Source organism: Lepisosteus platostomus, chromosome 9 (assembly GCF_059453375.1).
Source record: "Lepisosteus platostomus isolate fLepPlt1 chromosome 9, fLepPlt1.hap1, whole genome shotgun sequence".
NCBI classification, from domain to species: Eukaryota; Metazoa; Chordata; class Actinopteri; order Semionotiformes; family Lepisosteidae; genus Lepisosteus; species Lepisosteus platostomus.
In genome coordinates this window covers 5896880-5918083 of record NC_142619.1, presented here as the reverse complement: position 1 = coordinate 5918083, position 21204 = coordinate 5896880, and the positions used below count along the sequence as shown (strand labels likewise).

At 40.2% G+C, this 21204-nt stretch overlaps 1 protein-coding gene across 6 annotated transcripts in view; it reads right to left on the bottom strand.

Moving 5' to 3' along the window:
• The window catches only part of usp15 (ubiquitin specific peptidase 15), a 40743-nt gene extending 20784 nt beyond the window's left edge, over positions 1-19959 (bottom strand). For 2 of the 6 annotated variants that reach the window (XM_088646673.1, XM_088646674.1), the window contains exons 1-6: positions 19810-19959; positions 15988-16115; positions 14536-14666; positions 10154-10280; positions 7467-7612; positions 2092-2153 (exon numbers count right to left, since the gene is read on the bottom strand). In XM_088646673.1, the coding sequence (XP_088502799.1) occupies positions 2092-2153; positions 7467-7612; positions 10154-10280; positions 14536-14666; positions 15988-16115; positions 19810-19898 (683 nt within the window). In that variant the 5' untranslated portion in view covers positions 19899-19959. Of the gene's footprint in view, positions 1-2091; positions 2154-7466; positions 7613-10153; positions 10281-10871; positions 11061-11083; positions 11274-11321; positions 11463-14535; positions 14667-15987; positions 16116-19809 lie in introns of those variants that run through there. The other 4 variants (XM_088646676.1, XM_088646675.1, XM_088646678.1 and 1 more) reach the window with 4 other exon arrangements.
• Positions 19960-21204: the final 1245 nt, after the last annotated feature.

Sequence of the window (21204 nt, the reverse complement as noted above, 5' to 3'; positions counted from 1 at the left end):
CTCTATTTCTCTATAGCCAATACTGAACGTTCAGGGGCCAAACTGAGCACTGAAAAGTATGAAATCTTCATGAAAGCTACCCCAACAAGAAAGGGACAATTTAGATTAGATTAGAGCATCTATGCATGGTACTGACTGACAGGAAAGCCTTCCAGGAATTAACTTAACCTCCCTACAGATATAAACCTAAATAAGGTACATTTTTTTAGGTCACGTCCCTGGTAATAAACCAAGAAATCGAGAAAACGTTTAGGATTTTTTATTTCAAAATATGAGGAAAACAGTACATTTGGTAGGTGGTGCCAAACAGGGAGATCCAATATATTATTCTAACATTTAACTGCTATTCCCTGTTGTACTGAATGAGGAAACGATTCTACCGGTGAAACAGAACTGCTTGAAACATTGTTGATAATGTGGGACTAATATGTATTTCACTGACAAAAAGTCCTGGAAATATTCTATTTTCTAACAAATCCTTACGAGTAGAAATATTGTACAAAAAAAACTTGCTCTCATTATATAAATGAATCCTTTTGATGGTGTATGACAGAAACTCATCATCTTTCAAGAGTTTCTAGAACTGCTAAAAAAAGCAATTTACCATTTCAAGACAGGTGACTTCCACCTGTACATTCCAGTGCGCATCTCATTTTACTCAATCTCATATTATGTTACCTTGATATCTATGAAATGAGCTGTATCAACTCATTTTCCCTTCTTGTCATATCACAAAAAAGAAAGATCAGAACCAACCGTTAACAGGAAAATGTATGAGTTACTTCTAAAGTTTGTGAGATCTGAGCCTATTCAGTAAAGGTCTGGCTCACGCCAAGATCCAGAATGGTCTCTTATCTGTCTCTCATGAATTCCACACACCTGCTTCTTAATTCTATTTTCAACAAATGGAGATAATGGTTTCAGGAAGACCCAACTTCTTTTTGAAATAAAACCTGTCTAAAACCTTCTCAGTCCACATATGATGTAATGCTGCTAATGAATGCTCAGATATATCGGGATTCTCATGCTATGTTTTATTTGATTAACCCTAGGTAAATGAATCTTTTACCTGACAATCCTAGAGTAGGAACTTCAGTGGGAATTCTGTCTCTGTAACTAAGAACTTGTCAACCACTTTGGTTTCATTTTGAGACGTAAGCTCCCTTCTTGGGTGTTCCACTACAAATGCTTACAGAGTGTCCAACGTAATAGAGATCAATATATTTAAATGCACCCTTGATCAATACAATGTAAATCTTTTGCATTACCCACAATTGTGGATTGGGTGTGGCTGAACTTACAGGATGTTGAGCAGGCATGAACTGTTAAGCAAGATCCAATCAAATCAATCTGAAGTGCTTTTACCAGTTTGTCTGGACAAACCAAGAAATAGGCTTACGAGCTTGGAATTATACCCAACAATGTCCCCCAAAACGGCAATCACTAAAGCAGAATTTAAAACGAAAAGAAAACCAACAGTGGTGGACGTAAGACTAATAGAAACAGTGAACATCATTTTCAGAGACCTAGTGTAGGACAGTCTAAATGGGAGTTACTTAAATTATAAGTTAAATAATAGTTAAATTAAGTTAATCACCATAAACAGCGGGCAGAGCAAACAACCTCACTCAAGGCTCACTTCCTTTTCATTAAGGGCAACTGCAGACTTGTTTCAGAGTGTTAATGAAGAAACACATCCAGGCTTGGCTGCCAATTAGTAACCCATTTCCTTCAATAAAACAAAGGTTTAAGTGTCTGGTCAAAGCTGGTTTTGACTGTGGACTGATCGGATCAACTGGTCTTTCCACAAGTTGTAGATTTAAAAAAATAAAGTTCGATAAGCTAACAATTTCATGTTGCTGTATGTGGGGTCAAACCATCATTAATAAATAAGAATAAACCCAAGACACTGAAAATGTGTTCCTTGCACTGTATCTAGCGCTATGTATAATGGAAGAACCTATTTTTTTCTGGACCTAGACAGTATCCCAGATGTGAATCCAATAAGTGTCACTCTGTTGGACGGATGTGTGTGTTTGTCTCCTCAGAGATGTTGGAAGCTGTACAGCAAAACCACAGTCACAAACTCACTTGGTTGCTGAAGAACCTCTCGGCCACGTTCCATCCTCATTTTTTTGCTCTATAACAAGAACCTGCAAGGGAAATCATTACTTCATAAATCTTCCACAAGCATTCGTCTGTGTTGAGAACGCATTTGTGGAAAGCAGTTCACTTTGAGCTTAAATACAACAGGTACAATATATGGACAGTTCCTCATGTTCAGTTTTTTATATTTTCTGCCAGTTCACCCACCTTGAAAATCTACAGAGTGGAACAATTTGTTACTAGTTGTAAGGATCGAGTGCTGTTTTATGGCTTAAACAAAATTACTTTTACTTTTAGGAGATGACTGATTTTCTTGAAATCCTGAAGCTGTCTATTAAACCAGCTGTTGACATTAAAACAAATTACTTATTTTGGCGAATGAAGAAAAGGTCAAAGTTAGCTGAAGCAGTAGACTACAGGAGTAATGAACAGTCATCTTGTGATCTCTCATTGTACCATGAACAACCTTGTCTTAAGCTGAATAAACAACATACTAGCTCATGAGCTGGTAAAAAGCTGGCAGGCCAATCAAAAATAACTGAAATTGAGGAACCTGGAATCCATTATAGACCTACAAGCACCAGCACAAAGTAAGCCTGGGTACAAACCTACAGTTGGCACAAAAACATCAAACAACCGAAAGCTTTGCCAGCTTACGTTCTGTAAAAATACACTATAAAATCTACTTTCAGACCGACAAGCAAAAGAAAAAACAAGATTCTACCGCGAATAAACTGTAAACTTCACCAAAATAAGTTTGCAAGGCCACCTCGTGTGACTGGAAGCCCAGCTATGCTTTCACACACCAGGGCCAGCTAGCAAAGCCATAGGCTGCATGGTCTTCCCTCCTGTAAGTTTGTGCCAACGAGGCATGATTTTCACTTTCTTCTGCAACACACACAAGCCATGCAAACAAACAGTGCCCCCTAGAGGCCTGGAGAGAAAGTACAGGAACGGGATCACTTGGGCAATCCGAGTTCTGCGAATGAAATCAGTGCTTTCAAGCTACTTTAGCTGTAAGAAAATAAAGTGATAGCAAATTCGGCTGTTTTGAATAGTACATTAAAAAACAATATGTTATACAAAAGCAGTCTCTACCTATCTGAGAAAATGGCATCAGATACATTCTAAATAAGCAAGACTGCCTTTCAACTCATCTGCTGCAGGTGGGAGGTTTTAGAAACAGATCAAGTGTATATGAAACATTTAATGTACATTAACTTAAGCAATAAATACCTTTCACAGCATATCACTCTGCAGTTGTCTTTCAATTTTTTTCTTGCCACTGTATACAGTATGTAGGGCCTAATCTCTCTGTTGACAGGTACAATTGATGTGCAATTATCAACAAACTACCAGAAACCACAGTGAAAGGCTTTTCCCGATTAGGCAATAATTAGGCTAAATCAAATCCTAATTTGCAAAGCCAATACATTTTGTTTGAATTTTTTTTGAATGTTTACATTACAATATGGATCTTACAAATGCGATATTGTCTTTCCCACAAAGGCCTGCTGTCTGCTCAGACAGAATAGAAGCCACAGTGTTCCAACACGGCATACAGCAGACATGACTTCATTTTTCATGAAGTAATCTGAACACAACTACGTATAAAGTAATACAACTATAGATTCAATTGTCCAAACAACACATTCGACATACCACTGTTCTTAAAAAAACACAGCTATCTCCTTCACTCTTGTCCAACCAGTCCAGAACAGTTTGCAATTTACTTGGCCTCAGTTTTGTGGAGCTGAGCTCTTACTAGGCTAACCAGTTCCCTCATTTACAGTAAATACTGACATAATTTGGTTTCAGAAACATTGTGGTACATATAGCATGCAAGGCTTCAATGAGTTTCGAGTTTCGCTTCCCCTGTGGCTGTTTGACCAGCTCTTAATATGTTATTAGTTAACAATGCTCACGCACATGTGCCAATCCCTCTTTATCAAACAATACAAAGAACAATCTGAAGTTTCTCATGAGCCCACAAATATATAGTCTGCAATTCTATCTCTTCTTTGTCAGACCTATACAGAAGTCATTTTGGTCAACTGTGCAAAAGCCTAATGGTAAATGCTCATTAACTTTAAAATGTCTAAACGAAAAGAGTTGGGTGTCAAAACCCATTATGGCTGTAACAATAAGGATTTTTTTTTTTGCTTTGCTGAACTGTTTTTCATTCATCGCTATCAGTGGGGATATCCTCAAATGTAAGTCCGGTACAAAGCAAGAGAATCAAAACACTTCGTTTTTGTGACTTAAATTTAAAAAACTCAGACAGGTATTTGTCCAAAACAGAAACAAACACAGATGGAGAGAACCAATTTTGTTTTAAAAAAAACAAGCCTATTAGAAATGGGAATTTAGGAATGGCAAACATGAAGAGATAAAAACAACCCGAGGTTTTTACAATGGAAAAAGTAACATACTGTACAGTATGTTAATTATACATCAGTTAATAGAATATTTTGATTATCAGAGATACAAATACAATCACGGGAATGGAGACAAAGCACACTACGTTCACACTAAGAAGAATTCCTCAAGTGAAATGCCAGGCACATACAGAAGGCTAAACAATTAAATGGGACCACATAAGTCTCATTCACTTGCCTCTCCGGGCTTGGTTATTCCACCAACAGCTATGACTGTAGTCACGGATAGCCATCACATCCCACTGACACATACCAATTCCCAATTAATACACGACAAAACTAAATAGAAATATTAAATACGACAAGAGCAATGTACAGTTTTGTAAGACGTCATGCCCGAACAGAAGAGTATTTGCCCTCTTCCAATGATGTCCCATTTTGCTGAATTACATGTTATATTAAATAATAAGTACACACTTTGACTGTGGTCAAATTTGACTGTGGTCAAATTGAAATCAAAACCTGAATGCTCATACTGAATACCTTTAAAAGAAGTTAAATATCCGCAAAAACTGCAGGACAAATCAAGAACTGTATGTTGATTGCTAGGAGTATGTTTGCAATGGCAAACCTAAATTTGTTCAGGGGTGCAAAAAATTCTTTTACAATTCGTTTGTTGAATGATCTGAGTGGAATAACAGAGATTCACAAGATGTCTGATTCTGTAAGATCCCTCGGTCAGGCAGGGAATGTCAGGCACAGATTCAACCATTATTAAGAACTGGAAGTCGTACCTGTCCACCCTGTGTCAGTCTGCGTGACTAATTCTGAAAAAGCTAAGGCATTCAGTAGCTGAGTGGGAGTTGTCCACAAGTCACCACTTAAGTGATATAGCAAATGTGGCTAAAGGTTTTGTTTCAGATGACACCAGATTGGAACTTTGTGGTCTAAATGCAAAGTGGTACATTGGGTGCAAAGAATCACCCAGTCCTCAACATCACTGCTGTCAGGCATGATGGTGGCAGTGTTATGTTATGTCAGCACCAGGGCCTGGGAACCATGAGGGGAAAATATACAGAGCGAAGAACAAATTTTAGAGCAAATCCACTTTCAGTCGCAAAGGAACCACAAATGGACAAAAAATTACCTTTCAGCAGGACAATGACTCAAACCAAAGGGCTGAAATTCTGACTTAAATTCTACTGAAAATCTGCGTCAAAATTGGGAAAATAGCTGTCTATCAACGACCCCGAAACAATGTGACAGAGCTTGAGTAAGTTTACACAGCAGAATGAGGTGCAAAATTGGTAGACTTTTCCCCAAAAAGACTTACTATTGCCACTATGTATGCAAACTGCAGTTTTCCCTATCATTTAACCCACAAAAGTGTTCAGTTTGAACATTGTTTTTTCATTAAATATTTTCACTTTTCGAAATATGTTTGCACTATTTGTAATGATTTGTTTTTTGGGGGGCAGATAAAGAGTGTTTGGAGTTGCACAGGAAATAGAGCTCCTCTTTTACCATGCTGTAATCGAGAGCGTTATTAGATATGGTATAACAGTCTGGTCTGGTAATTTATCAGTCCAGCTAAGATAAAAAATCACCCATCTTGTCCAAACAGCAATGAAGGTTATGAAAGTGAAGCAGCATTCTTCTTTGAAGACAGTTTTTGAACAATTCGTGATTGGACATTCGGATCCTTTTCATATCCTTCATTCTGAATATCAACTTCTTTCCACTGGACACATTTTAGAGTTCCCAAATGTAGCTTAAATAGATCAAAATAGTCATTTGCTCCCTTATCTATTAAAACCGTTTATACAAATACATAGCAATTGGATCAGTATAAGCTGTTTATGCTGTAACAACTACAGTACGTGTGGTAAGGGTTTTTTTTTTTTGCAATGAGTTATGCATGTGCAATAGTGGTGGATAGCCTCGATGTTTGACGTGTCTAATGAGATGTACAGAAGCAACGTGTCTCCATACGACTTCCACACTAGGGGACAAAGCTTAGCTTATCTTAATTCAGTAAATTGGAACACCATTGATAGGGGGTGAATACTATAATATACAGTGCATTGAAAAAGTAATCAAACAAAGAACGCATTATTTCCAAGGTACAAATGACATGAAGAACCTTTAAAGTTCAATTGTTTCTGAAATTGGCTAGCTAGCTCTCAACGATGGGGAAAAAAGTGTTTTCTTGTTTGATTCAGCTTGCACACTTAGTACTGTATTAAAATCTGCGATCTTTGTATGTCCTAGGTTGCATGCTTAAAGTGTTTGGCTAGTAATACACTAAAATACAGTATTTATATCAAATACACTATTTTAAAAGTTCCTTAGCAGATTTGCCAACCACTTCATCCAATTCAGGGTTGCAGCAAACAGTAGGCGCAAGGTGGGACACACCCTGGATGAGACGACAGTCTACCACAGGGTCCACACAGACAGACACAAACACAAGGTGACGTACCACCATGTCTCTGGTCTGTAAACCAGAGCACCCTGAGGAACCTCACGTGAACATGGGGAGAACATACTATAGAAACCCCATGCTGACAGCACCCCAGGCCTGGAATTGGACCCAGGGCCCCAGCACTGCAAGGCAGCAATGCTAACCACTGCACTACCATGCCGCCCGTATTTAGTATCATGATCTTTTTTGTTGCCACAATTAGTGTCACGTTGCATCAAGATTTACTTGACCTAATGCATGACAATGTTACTTCCATTCACTTTAAGAAATGGTATTTGTTCATACTTCTTATCTTATACAGTCAAAAAAATAGCAATATCAGTTAACTGTGTAGTAAGCTTTTGGAGTTAAGTTTAGCCTTGGGTTTCCCTTAGCGCAAAGCATTAATTACCATTAGCGTTTTTCACACTAATACGTGATGAGACTGAGACTGTAAGCAAATGCCAGACCGGTTAAGCATGCAAAACGCTTTCTGAAGGCAGCGCGGCGTTGCCTACCTGTCCTTGGTAAAGACCAGCGTCTTGAATAGTGCTGTCAGGCTTGGTGAGAGGCTCAAACGTGTTGCTCATGTACTTGTTCCACAATCGAGTTTCCTTTTCATCGGGGATGCTAAACATTTTCCTCATCTCCTTTTCGATAGTGTCTGAAAAACAAACACGGTCAAAAATTAATGACCATATTACCAATGTATTAGTTATTGGGAATGATGCCATCTCAGCTCTTGGATATCCCCCTATGTACAAGTGTTGAGAGGGTCTTCATGAATTTTGTACACACTTTTCCTGCAGACACTGCAGTATTTTAGAAGGTATTTTAGTAGTTTGAACTGGAATGGAAGGATGCTGCACACAAGGTTTACTATATAATTCATTACTGTGTTATACTGGAACGTGTGCTACAAAACTAAGTAACCAGTTGTGTTTAAAGAAATTATCTTTGGCAAATAGGAAAGATGAAGATGAGTGTGATTCTGGAATCCTGCCAATCTGATTAGCACAGGGTAGTGTGATAGATAACAGAAACACATTTAAGGACTGTAATCACTCTGAGAAACACCGAGCATCTCTGTGTGTTTCTCTCCCATGCACATGGGAAAAAACAATTACCTTCCGAGACGGACTCCTGGTTGTCTTTTAAAGGGGAGCAGAAACGTTTCTCCGACAAAACTCATTCATTTGCTTTTTAATGCTCCAACAAACATATTAGCCCGAAAAAGGGGGATTTATGAGCACGCTAGTGTTCATGAGTGTTTCAAAAAGGGGTCCCTAGATCCAAAGATGATCTTGAGTAGTTAAAAAATAGGTATGTTTTTATTAAGAATGTCAAAAGTGTGTAGTAAGTCACTGAGAATGCAAACCAAGCGAAGATGGGTATAGTGTTTAAACACTAGTTGGAAAAGGTGGAATTGGACACGCTACCGATGGGCTAAACAGGTTTGATCAAGCCCTTGTCAAGACTCATCAAATACACAGCATAATGATTCAGAGGCCATATTATTTGGATTCTTTTACCTGCTTCCACTCAGTTGAATGTCACCATTGTCTGGCCATATTCTGTATAAATGAAGGGTGTTGCCAGTGTACTAATGCTAATTAAAATTAACAAAGCCTTAACGTCACCACCTGAAGTCTTATTACTGCAATAGAGTTGAATTTCCAGATTTTAGCAGATTACCAGATTTTTGCTGTGCTCAGAGGGCTTTTACAGTCCTACAACTGGGCCAAACCACACGCTCTGCACCACACCTTCATGAAATGTATCCGAGGGGTGACTCGGGCACGCTCCAGGAGTGTCCCAGAAACATTCCATTACAGTTATTCGGAAGCGCTATCCAACATGATGAATCGGGAAATTGAAATGTCAACGATGCTGTGCCCGGATTAATAGTTACGTTGCCACTGTTGGCCTTCAGAAGGATAATGGATGGGGCAAAGTTAAGTAAAGGTCCAAGGTAAACAACCAATGTAATTTCATCATCTGAAAGTGTTTCTAACAAGAACGTCCCCAGGTCAGAACAGTATGGGTCCATTCAAGTAAGGTACACCTGTGTATGTGATCAGAACCTGGTGAGTCCACATCTACATGTAGCTCTAACCAATATGAAAACAACAAAGCACAGACTGGCAGGCACTGTATCTGAAAAGCAGGTGCCACATAGGGGCTGGCATTCATATTCACATGAATCTATCTCATTACACACCTGTTGAAGTGGGATGAACATTCTAGTGTATAACCTGTGACTGACCCCCGCCTACACAAAACTGTGCTGAAAGAAATTGCAATCATGCGTGTGCTACCAAGAAGAGGTCTTTAAAAGGGAACTGCAGTCCCAATTTCTGAGATCGGTTATTAAATCTCATTGATGGCATAGAAAAAAATGTATACATTTCAAATGAGGCAAAAATATCGAACTTTGTGAAAGTGCTGGAAGTCGCCATGTTGTCACAGAGATTAAAGCTAGAACTGCATTTCTGAAGTGTTTTTACTCATACTTCTAAATTCTAGTTGTGTTAACAAGTCATAACTCATATCAAACAAAGGGGTATTCTTGCCTTTTTTGGTATTTCCTTAGTAGAATATGAATGTATTTGTCAGCGAAATGCAACTGCTGTTGAATTTTCATGCAAGCATTAGTGTCTTTAAATCTGTACCACATAAAAATGTTCTAAACAGGTCATAAGAAATTAAACATGAGAAAAATGTTCAGCCATCTCTTTTGTCGTGACCTTTTTAGAGCTTTTTAAAGGTCTGCACCATTATTACTGGATGTGTTTTTGTCAGTTGTATCAGGAGAAATCTGTCTGAATTTGACAACTGTAGTTGTCATCAATGTAGCATCTGTTACAGGGCACTTACAGTACCAAGTCATACTTGGTAGTGGCAGTGTCTAATTTCCATTCCACTTGGGGTTTAACGACTTCATCTGAATCGACATTTCACCAAATTAATCTGTTACCACTGCTTTCAGATCTTGAAGAGTTAAATGTAAACTTTAAGAGTCATATACTATTCTCTATTCTTATCTGATTGTATGGTAATTGTATCGAGAAATACACTACTTAAATTACAGCAATTTTCCTCTAAAACAGCTTATTGGAGATTTACAGAAAGTTGAATTTATTCTAACTTACACAGACATGATATACTGCATATGCCACCATACCTCGCAAAAGATCCCTCTTACCTATTGTGTCTGCTTTGCTAAATCGTCTTGTTACAACGTTGTCCATGTGGCCATCTTCACACAATTTCAGCTCTGTGAGATATACCTCGACTTTGCAGTGCTTTACAAACATACCCTGCTCAACAACCTGCAAAAAACACAACACCAACGGGAATGACATGAGAAAGAAAATAAAACTCTGTAAAACTGCAAAGATTGTGATCTTTTCTCCTGCTATTGACGAAGATTTTGTACCCCCATGTCAGAACAAATGTTTTCTAAAAACATTAAGTGTTTTGCACATTGAGTCTCAAATGTAGTGCAATTTGGCACTTTAGATGTGCTAGAAAACAAAAGTGTAATATCTCTTTAACACAAAAATCTATTTAAAATGACAACTACAGCATCAAAGGGATATAAGTGCTGTAAGATATATCATAAAGCAGGAGATATCTGATATACCAAGACATCAGTATATCAGTAACTGAGGCAAATTTTCCTCATGAGCCATGCAAATCTGATGTACAAAACCCCTTATGTAACTCAACCCAAGTTCTCACATACCATACAAAATGGCAGAACAAATGTCAAATTCACTACTTAAAGGCATAATAGTTCCATTTCCCCATGATGATATTAGTGTAATTGTAAAAAATCCAGCTCGGTGCCTAACATTAAAAAATACTTTATTAAAATTAGATTCTTGGCGAAATTTAAGGCACACACAGCTTGATCCTACCTGGTTTTAATTTAGAAAAGAAAAATACATCAGTCTTGGTCTTTAGTAACGTGTTTTCGATCCTTTTCAGCCAACGACACTCCCCTGATATAGAAAGTCTCAAGATACTTAATTTAGCAACTTAGAAGGAAGACAGCTGTAAGGGTCAACCCAACCTGGTCCATTTTAGCAAAGGATTACAAAGCAAATGAAATAAAATCAGTCAGACTTACACCTACTTGCCTGCCTGCTACAGCTACATGCCAAGATTTTAGCAAAACCCTAAAAAAACATGACTGTCGAACTACAAACCCCAACGCACAACACTTAAAAACACATAACCTCTAACGCTCATTTGAGTCTGTCCTCAGCTGTTGTTTCACACCAAAACAAGGTCACTGAACGACCTGAGCAGATCAGGTTGCTAAAATCCAAACAACAAACATGGAAATTAGTGCAATGAGCTGTCACCTGTGTTTATAAGAACCAAAAAGGAAAAATAAAATACACCTCCATGGTATCTTGTAGGTTATTCGGCGTAGCTTTTCTGTCATCTAGACTGCTCTGAAAATAGAAACATAGCAGCTATCTGATACCCCTGACATACATGGCAAAGGGGGAGGATCAAATTGACAGAATAAAAAGAAATGGCTACAAATAATACAAACTAATCGTGCTGCCAGTATAGAAGTATCATGGAAATTCTAAGGGGCTGGTTCAGTTTATATGTTGAAAGAACATATTTACACTTGCCAATTTGAAAGTGGGGGCCCTTTGAGGAGACCCCCTGTATAAACTGTATGATGGGTAGTACAGTGGTGCGTTTGTTGGCAATGCTGCCAGTCAGTGTTGGGACCCTGGTTTCAATTCCTGGGGTTCTATGTGCCATGTGCTGGGACGAGCTACGTGGGACGAGCTACGTGGGACGAGCTACGTGGGACGAGCTACGTGGGACGAGCTATTTGTGAGGAACAAAACCAGGTACTCTGGTTTCGACAAATAGTCCAAAGGCATAAGCATAGGTTAACTGGCTTCTTGGATAAATGCATCATATAGGTCCTTAATCAAACTGAAGATTTTTTAAAAAGATTTACTTTAAAATGGCTTATTTTTCTAGAAAAATAAGCCATCCATCCATTTTCTAACTGTTTCTCCCGATTCAGGGTTGCTGGGGAGCCAGAGCCTATCCTGGCAAGCAATGGGCACAAGGCAGGATACACCCTGGATGTGACGCCACAGGGCACACACACACACCAAAGCCAATTTTCCCAGAAGCCAATTAACCTCCCAGTATGTTTTTGGAATGAGGGAGAAAACCAGGACAAAACCAATGCAAACATGGGGGGAACATACAAACTCCACACAGATAGAGCCCCAGGTTCAGAATTTAACCAAGGGCCCCTGTGCTACAAAACCCGCAATGCTGCCCACTGTGCCACAGTGCCACCCACATCTGGGGCTGAAACAATAAAGTCGTAAATAAAACTACCCAAAAAGCCTGAGAATCACCAAACGTATGTTTGAATAGCTTCCTTCTCGTGCGTCTCTTGATGGTGCTTTATGCATTATAATGTTATGAATGCCTGAAGTTTTCATGGGGAAAGTAACCTTTTAAATGTCTGCGATTTAACTTTGAAACCTCTTTAACAGTACAAATCATATTTTCCAAGGAAATGTAAGCTACAGTTTTCAGCATTATGAATTTTAATTGGCTTAAAACCACTAGCGTGGAGTACAACTGACACTTGATGTTACTACTAAAAGTATGTTCCAACTGCAGTGTAGTGCACCCTCTATTGGTATCAGAATATGTGACAAGGCTAAAGGTACTATTGTTAAATATAGTGCTTAATTTGGCCTGCCAAACACTTTTCAATTAGATATTTGACAAAAACTCTCAATGAGAGTTATGCTATATACTTTAGTATACTGAAGATGAAGGCTTACATGTAACATATCACAATTATCCCCTTCTTACCAAATAAGCAAGATTTAGAACATGAAATTCAGTCCTACTTAATTTGTAACTTTGCTGACTGGTTTGGCCAACTGAAATGAACACAATTTCAGCTGCACATTGGCATACTAAGAAAACGATTATTAGATTAGGTGCACGGCAAGATTGCTAATGAAACAGTTTAAATTCGCTTCATTAGATACGCAAATACTGCCTCTTTTAATTACACGCACAGTCACAAAGCCTGCTCCACTGTGTGCTTTTTTTCCCCACTAGTTCCGAGAATCTGATACAGCTAGCTTCATCATGGGTCACTGACAGTATTGAACCAAATACATCTGCTGTCCTAAACACAGCATATATCGTTTTCTGGATTAACGGAATAAAAACTCAAGCTTGAAATAAGAAACAGAAGACTGATAAATGGAAACTTTTACAAGATCTGTAGGTTATTTGTTCAGAACATTGCTGAAGAGGTGTTCAGACAGGAGGGAAAGTTATCCAATATTATAACAGACTGCAATGACCACCTTGCTACGTTTCTACTATTTATAATAATAATAATAATTGCTTACACTTATATATCGCTTTTCTGGACACTCCACTCAAAGCGCTTTACAGGTAATGGGGACTCCCCTCCACCACCACCAATGTGCAGCCTCACCTGGATGATGCGACAGCAGCCATAGTGCGCCAGAACGCTCACCACACATCAGCTATCAGTGGGGAGGAGAGCAGAGTAATGAAGCCAATTCATAGATGGGGATTATTAGGAGGCCATGATTGGTAAGGGCCAATGGGAAATTTGGCCACTACGCCGGGGTTACACCCCTACTCTTTTCGAGAAACGCCCTGGGATTTTAAATGACCACAGAGAGTCAGGACCTCGGTTTTACGTCTCATCCCAAGGACGGCGCCTGTTTACAGTATAGTGTCCCCGTCACTATACTGGGGCATTAGGACCCACATGGATTTATTGTAAAAAATAAAACAAAAACGTTAACAGTTCCATAAATTGAAATGTTTCTTTTATGATTCGGATCCAGATAATGTTTTTTTTTTTCTTTAAGAGTGTGGCAAGCCTGGTGTGGCCAAAAATGCATTATTAATATAATCTAATAGGTAGGGAATCTCTGTTTATTAGACAGATTAAATACTGTATTTACTCGAGTACGGATCAAAAAGGCTTACACATTCATAACTGTATCGAAGAACTTGATCTCAGGCTTTCATTTTTTTTTAACTTTGAAGGGCTTCACTTGAACGCCTGGTTATTTCTATACCCTGCTGATTCAATGGAAACATCCGAATGAGTATTTTTTTTGGTATTTACTCAGGATTTACTCAAGACCTACCTTTGAGGTACTTTGTACATGATCGTATTATGCAGCATCTGCCCTGAAAGAAGCCACATCAGACCCAGACTTTCTCAGAAAGACAAACGTGAGAGAGATCAGCAGATAAAGACTAACAGGATTTGAGCGGTTTGCAATGATGGAAAGGACAGTGGACTCAGAAATGTTAACTGGCTGTGCATGTCTCTGAGAGAGAAGATAATAGGAAGTGTGCTACATTCTACAAACCTTACATATGCTATGAGGTGCCCCAATATAGATCAAATGCATAATTAATAGCAGCGAGTATAAAATGTTAGTCTGGTGTTTAAAAACAACAACATGATTTTCATAGGAAAATGAAAAGCTCAGCTCCGGGGTAGGTATACTGTACCTTGCGTGCTATTGGCTCTTGACTCACAGTCAGTCCATACCAGCTCACTAACTTATTCCAGCCCTCAGTGGGCACCAGGATGTAGTCCAGCTCATCGATGAGGTGTTCCTTAAGGGCCTGGGAGTCGCCATCTGTACGGCAGAGGGACAAAGATCAGATCTCCATCTTGGCCTAGTGTTCAATTCAGTTCACTGGGTTCATAATCCAAGACAAAGAATTGGGAGGAATTGAGTGGGCACTTGGCACTCATGGGACACATTGAAAAGCACATTATAAGAACGTACCATTACAATGGTAATCTGGGTTCCCCGAAATTGTCACTAGTACCAAAATGGGGTTTCGCCCCCAAATGCACCAGAGGCCCTTACACCACAATCCAGGGAAACAGGTATACAGTACATTGCCCACCCAAGGGCTGCACAGGTTCAGATGCTGGCGCACCTCTGATTGTCCACCTCTTTCCCAGTTCCCTCTGTTCTGGATGCACAGAGAGGGAGGGTTTAAACATTCTCTCAGGCATTGCTTTTGTGCATTCACCTAGCCTGGAAGGTGTTAATGCCTTTATACAAGTTACTGAGCACCAGTTAGTGTCCTCTGCTCAGTCCACCTTGTTAAATCCTTTCCCCCCTGTATAAAACGTCACTCACACTTAACAGGTAATGGGGGACTCCCCTCCACCAACACCAGTATGTAGCCCCACCTGGATGATGCAACAGCAGCCAAACTGCATCAGGATGCGCCCCACACATCAGCTCTCAAGGGGAGGAGAACAGAGTGATGAAGCCAGATCAGAGGTGGGGATTATTAGGAGACCAGGATTGTTAAAAGCCAGTGGGAAATTTGGCCAGGACACCGGGATAACACCCCTACTCTTTCGAGACAAAACAGTCAGAACCTCAGTTTGATGTCTCATCTGAAGGACAACACCTTTTTTACTGTACAGTATCCCCATCACTACACTGGGGCATTAGGACCCACACAGACCACAGGGTGAGCGTCCCCTACTGGTGCCACTAACTCCTCTTCCAGCAGCAAATTTAGTATACATTACCATGTTGTATTGGTCAGTGATTACTCCAATAATGCATGAAGTGTGTCTCCACCTGCCTGCAAAGTAACTAACTCGTTAACTAACTCATAAAGGTAATTTTGCGCACCAAAATTCATTTAGGGTGGTCGTAGCAAGAAGCTTGAATACTTACGAAGTCATACCCTTTCCATTTTTCATCCAAGTTAAAGATTTACTTCTTTGTTCGTGAATGTGCGGACTAGATATACAGTATAAGAAATATTCTCACTTCAAAGAGTCGTGACCGCAAGATTTTAAAGCAACAAAACGTGAACACTGTCAGAATACTCCTGCAAGGCACTGTTTAAACACACTAGGCCACACGGCTAATTGGGAAGCACATCTCTGAGGTAGCCGGGAAAAGAACCGAAAGCATGATGTACCTTTGAGGAGGCCAGAGTTGTCAACGGGGCCAGGATATACATTCTGTTCTCCCATCTGGTATTTGTCCCAGCTGTCGAAACCAACATATTTCTTCCACTGCTTGAACCAGCGGCTATCTACTAAATACCTGTTAAAAAAAAACACAACATACTTTTAAGTATTACACATTATTTTTTCCGATTATTACTTTGCTTGTTGAATATATTCGTTCAGCAACAGGATACTTAACCCTCCTCCTTCATGGTACCGTATGGACATCCTCCTTATCGTGCCGAAAAATCTAAAGATAGATACCAGTAAGAGCAAACTATGTTCTCTCTTATGGCTAGTAGTCCTCTCATTGTGCCACACTTTGATGAACACTGCACTTTATGTGCGTCCAAGTTAAACATAATCTGAGTTGAGATTTGGATTTCACATCCAAACAAACGATGTCTAGCTTTTCAAGGCGGTAAAAAAGTTAATTGCTGTCTCCCTCAGACTAGTTCAGCTCAGAGAACCAGTTTATTTCATTGAGCCCAGAAATGGCTCATGTCACGCTCTTCTTAAAGAAACATATCATTGCCACTGTGAAGAAATGATTCTACCGGTTTTAAGCAGATTGCCTGCATCAAACAGCTTGACTGTGCAAATTCCCCAGTCTATTGATTTTCAAAAGTCGCAGCAAATTTGGAGAATGTTAGGCAAAGCTCTGCACCTTAGCTCTTAACACTGATTGGTTAAACTACCCTTGTCATAATGCTTACAGCACAATTTCAATTGGCATACCAGTAACTGGTATGACCACTGAAGAAGGAATTTTAACTGATTTTACTTGCTCTTATTGCATCAAACATGTATTTTATGCAACTCCATGGCCTTTGCTTTAGGTGTTATGTGCAATACTCTATGAACAAGAATTGCTTCTGAAAATAATTCATAAAGCTATTACTGTATGTTTGGAGTACATCAGCCTAAAGGTATATGAAAACAGAGGAATTTTCAGCAGCCAGAGTTTTTGTCTCCGAGATACAGTAATCACATTTTCACAGGGAGTCAAGAAAAATATGTAAGGCTTGAAATAAGCAATCAAAAGTATCCAAAATACAAAAAGTCAAGTACCACACATATATACAGTACTGTACATACACATCCCCACTTACAAGTCACATTCTGTCTGTATAGCTTCCAGCACATGTTGTTTCCCTGTGGCTGTACAGTATGTGGTTCAGATGTTTACATGAAAAGTGTCCTTTTCTCAAATGCACAAGCATGAAAGTAAGGAAATTAACTCCAGGATAGGCTGAGGCTGCTTCAGGTCACAGAAAAATGATGCCTTTATTTGTAGCATTAAATCCCTTCTATTTGTTAATAGATTGAAAAAGTTTTTTTTTCCCTTTTTTACAAAAACCACGGCCACGAAGAACCACAGAAGCAGCTGCATTAGATCATAGGCTTGTAGAATGAGGCTTCCCTGTGCTTACTGAACTACAGTACACTGGAGATACAGCCCTGACTGCGCTAACTGCTGATCAGGAAATAAAGCTCCAATGCCTTCTATGACAGATGATGAGATCATCAGAATCAATACTACTTGAGTTACTAATTAGCTGTACTTAATCTCTTTCAGTTACCTGCTCTTTCAAGGCATGAGGTCTGCAGTTGTACAGATCTGAAAACTCCTCATCTTTTCTTAAAGTATAAATGACCATGATGGTAGCTGTAAAAGGTGTGGATTTAACAGCAGCCGGTACAAACATTAGTCAGTGAATGATCATTTACCCAGGAACAGTTTGCGCCCAGGAATGATGTGTTGGGTTTGCACTAGACATAATGGTCAGCTGCTCGATCACAAAACCTTTTGCCCCATGTTTGCAGGAACAAGCTCTGCTGAGATGGTTCTGCCACTCTATCAAACTGGCCAGATCTGTGGAGGGACTAGGATATGGAAACCCATGGACGTTTTGTCTCATCTCAGCCCCTGAACTCTGTAGCTCTTCCAAGGCTGTCGGTGGCTCACCCTGGCATCTCTCACCACTTTCCTTTCTGCCCGGCTGCTCAGCCTGGCAATGTCTGGGCGGTATGTTCCACTTCAGCATGCTCGAAGGGATACTGCACGCAGTCTGGGTCCATGTAACTATCCATCCATACATTTGGGGTCAAATGCATTATACAATACAGGATCACTGGGTAACCAATACCTAACCTGACAAGCAACAGGTGTGGGGCAGGGTACACCTTGGATGGGACACACACACACACACACACACACACACACACACACACACACACACACACACACACACACACACCAGGGCCAGTTTTCTCAGAAGGCGCAGTCTTTGGGCTGCGGGAGAGAACTGGAGCACTCAGAGGAAAAACCCACATGAGCATGTGGAGAACATACAAACTCCACACAGATAGAACCTTTGGAATTGAACCCAGGGCTCCATACAGCCATGACAGCTACTGGCTCACCATGCTGACCCTCCATTCAACCAACTGTAGAGAAATTAATGTGTGCACTTGACCCAAATGAGGTTTGCCACGGCAAAGAGTGTGAATACTTATTCAATCAATACATTTTCTTTTGTTTTTGATTTTTCTTTGCACCTTTTACTGACATTTATTTTTTTTATTTTTTTTAGCTCACATATTTGAGCAGTCTAGATCAGACATACTGAAATACTGTCTTTAAAACAACATGCATCCATAATTTGTAATTCAAATAAATAGGAAGGGGGAAAGGAGGGGGTGAATAATTTTGCAAGGCAGGCTTTCCCACCACTGACAGCAAAATGTGCCCTAATAATAAGACTGCAGAAGAGCTCAAATGTAATGAACTGAACTTTCAGTTCTATTAAGATTATGTTCAAAGGATCACAAATAAACACAGTATTTGAAACACCCAGGAAGTTCTAAAATCGTATGGATTATACACAGTGTTCAAAAATATCATTTAAAAGTATTTAATACAAACGAAAATGACTTTTTTGGATGTATTTGCTCAACTCAAAACACACTAAGGCTGCCCTTTTCGGTATTCCAACTCGATATTTTCAATTCGGAATCTGCACTTTCATACTGACCATGTGCGACCTGTCAGTCAAAATACAAAACTCGGCACAGATCCACAACTGTGCAGAACCGATGACAATTACAAAAATCTCCATCTGCGATGCGTACTTGACGAGCGCTTTTAATTTGATAGCTTCTGAGAAGGAATTAGGGAAAGACACATACGCACAAATGTAGAAACTCGCTACAGTAGCTCGTATTTATCTCCTAGAACACAATGAATGACCAGCAAGCCGCAGCCTTCGTGGGAACAGATGGACAATCGAGCACCCTGTTCTGAAGCTTTCCTGAAGCGGGGCACACGTTTTTCATCATGCAGGTCGTCGGACCAAGTGTGCGTTTTATGCTTATTGGTGACACTTGTAGATCCGATTGCGAAGTATTTCTGACAGGTGGCTGCCCTCGGCTCTCCGCCTCGCTCCTGCAGAAGGCGAGCAAGCTGATTCACTTCAAGAACCTATTTTAATCTCACCGGCCTCTCTCTGACAGCTACGGAGCCCCCAAACAGCAATCACGTAAGGGAAACTAAGATGTCACTCGGTGGCATTCCAAATGTGAACGACAAGGACTTTTTCACACCGGAGAAGTCCTAAAAGTGCCGGTCGCACTGTTCCCACAGCTAATCAGCTCCAGTGAGCCTCTTAAATGTCTGAGAACAGGGGCCATGCTTGCGGGTTTCCCACGGCCCCGTTGAGATGACAGCCCGTGCCACTGCTGTCTATCTCAAGCCACAGTGCTCCCATACAGCAACAGTCCCCTCTTACCAAGTGTCTCCCTTCCGCAGCTGTGTTTTCAGCAGCGCCGCGATCTCAGCTCGCTGGGTTTCTAGATCAGCCGCTCCGCCCTCGGCCATCTTTCCCTAGCAGAGCCCCGCTGCATCATGGGAAGGTCGACGTCACTGGCGTACGTAAGGCGGAAGGGGCTTGGAGGTTCGTGATCAATCTGCGACGGGGCTCTTGCAGGCAGTGACCCAGGGTGTGGAAAGTTGAAGTTGTGCGTACTTGATTTGTAAATCTTGATCACAGAGGAATCCTGTTAGCCGAATGTCCGTCACAACTTAATCTAAAACTCTTCGAGAACATTTTGATGCAGTAAAAAATTGAACATCCCGCAGGCCGTTGAAATAGTTTTAAATTATATGGAATATCGCAAAACAGCTCTGAAGCCCCTCCTAAAAACATTAGTGAAGAGTGGCTGAACCGCTCAGCGAAGCCCAAACGAAGATTCACCTCCACCTAGTGCTAGAAAAGGGCATAACATAGGTCTAGTCAAACCATTACAATCCACAAGAAAACTGATATTGGGTTGTGGCAAAATATTCAGACCCTCATACTGGTGAATTTCATGCCTTCTTAAATAACCACCAGGTGTTTGACAGCATTCCTTATTAATATACTACTTTGCAGCCCCAAAATGTCTCTTTGGTGAATTGAAAGGGGGCTAAACTTCACATTTAGAAAGTATACAGCTACTAAACCTTTAGCTGTTGTAATTCTTTTGATTTATGAATGCAAAAGCAACACAATTCAATTGTTAAGCGAATGCTTTGTATGCCAACTGCAATTATTCGCGAATGTTTCTACAGTCCCACTGAGGGGTATGAGTTTCTGAGTTGATGGGCAATGACTATTTCAACCCAGCAGTAGGAATCACTAAGTGACACCATAAGTCTACCATAGTGTAGGCATATGGTAATTGTAAGTAGTATATACAATATTAAATACCAGATAATATTAAGGTATGTTTCAGGGTGCAGTGGTCAGTGTTGCTGCCTTGCCGTGCTGGGGTGCTATCTGTGTGGAGTTTGTATGGTCACCCCGTGTTCGCATGAGTTTCCTCTAGGTGCTCAAGTTTCCTCAAGTTGTATTGGGTATTTAATCGGCTTCTGGGAAAACTGGTCCCGGTGTGAATGTGCATGTGAGACTGGTTGTAGTTGTGTCTGTGTGTGCCCTGCAGTGGATAGACATCCCATCCAGGATGTACTGTATCCTGCCTTTTGCCCGATGCTTGCTGGGATAGGCTCCGGTTTCCCCATGACCCTGAATTGGGAGATGCAGTTAGAAAATGGATTGATGGATTAAAGTATTTTCTTTTAGAATATTGCTCATCACAATTTTGTTATCCATCCCTGCTTTCATCTGTTTTCTAAACTCCTTTAT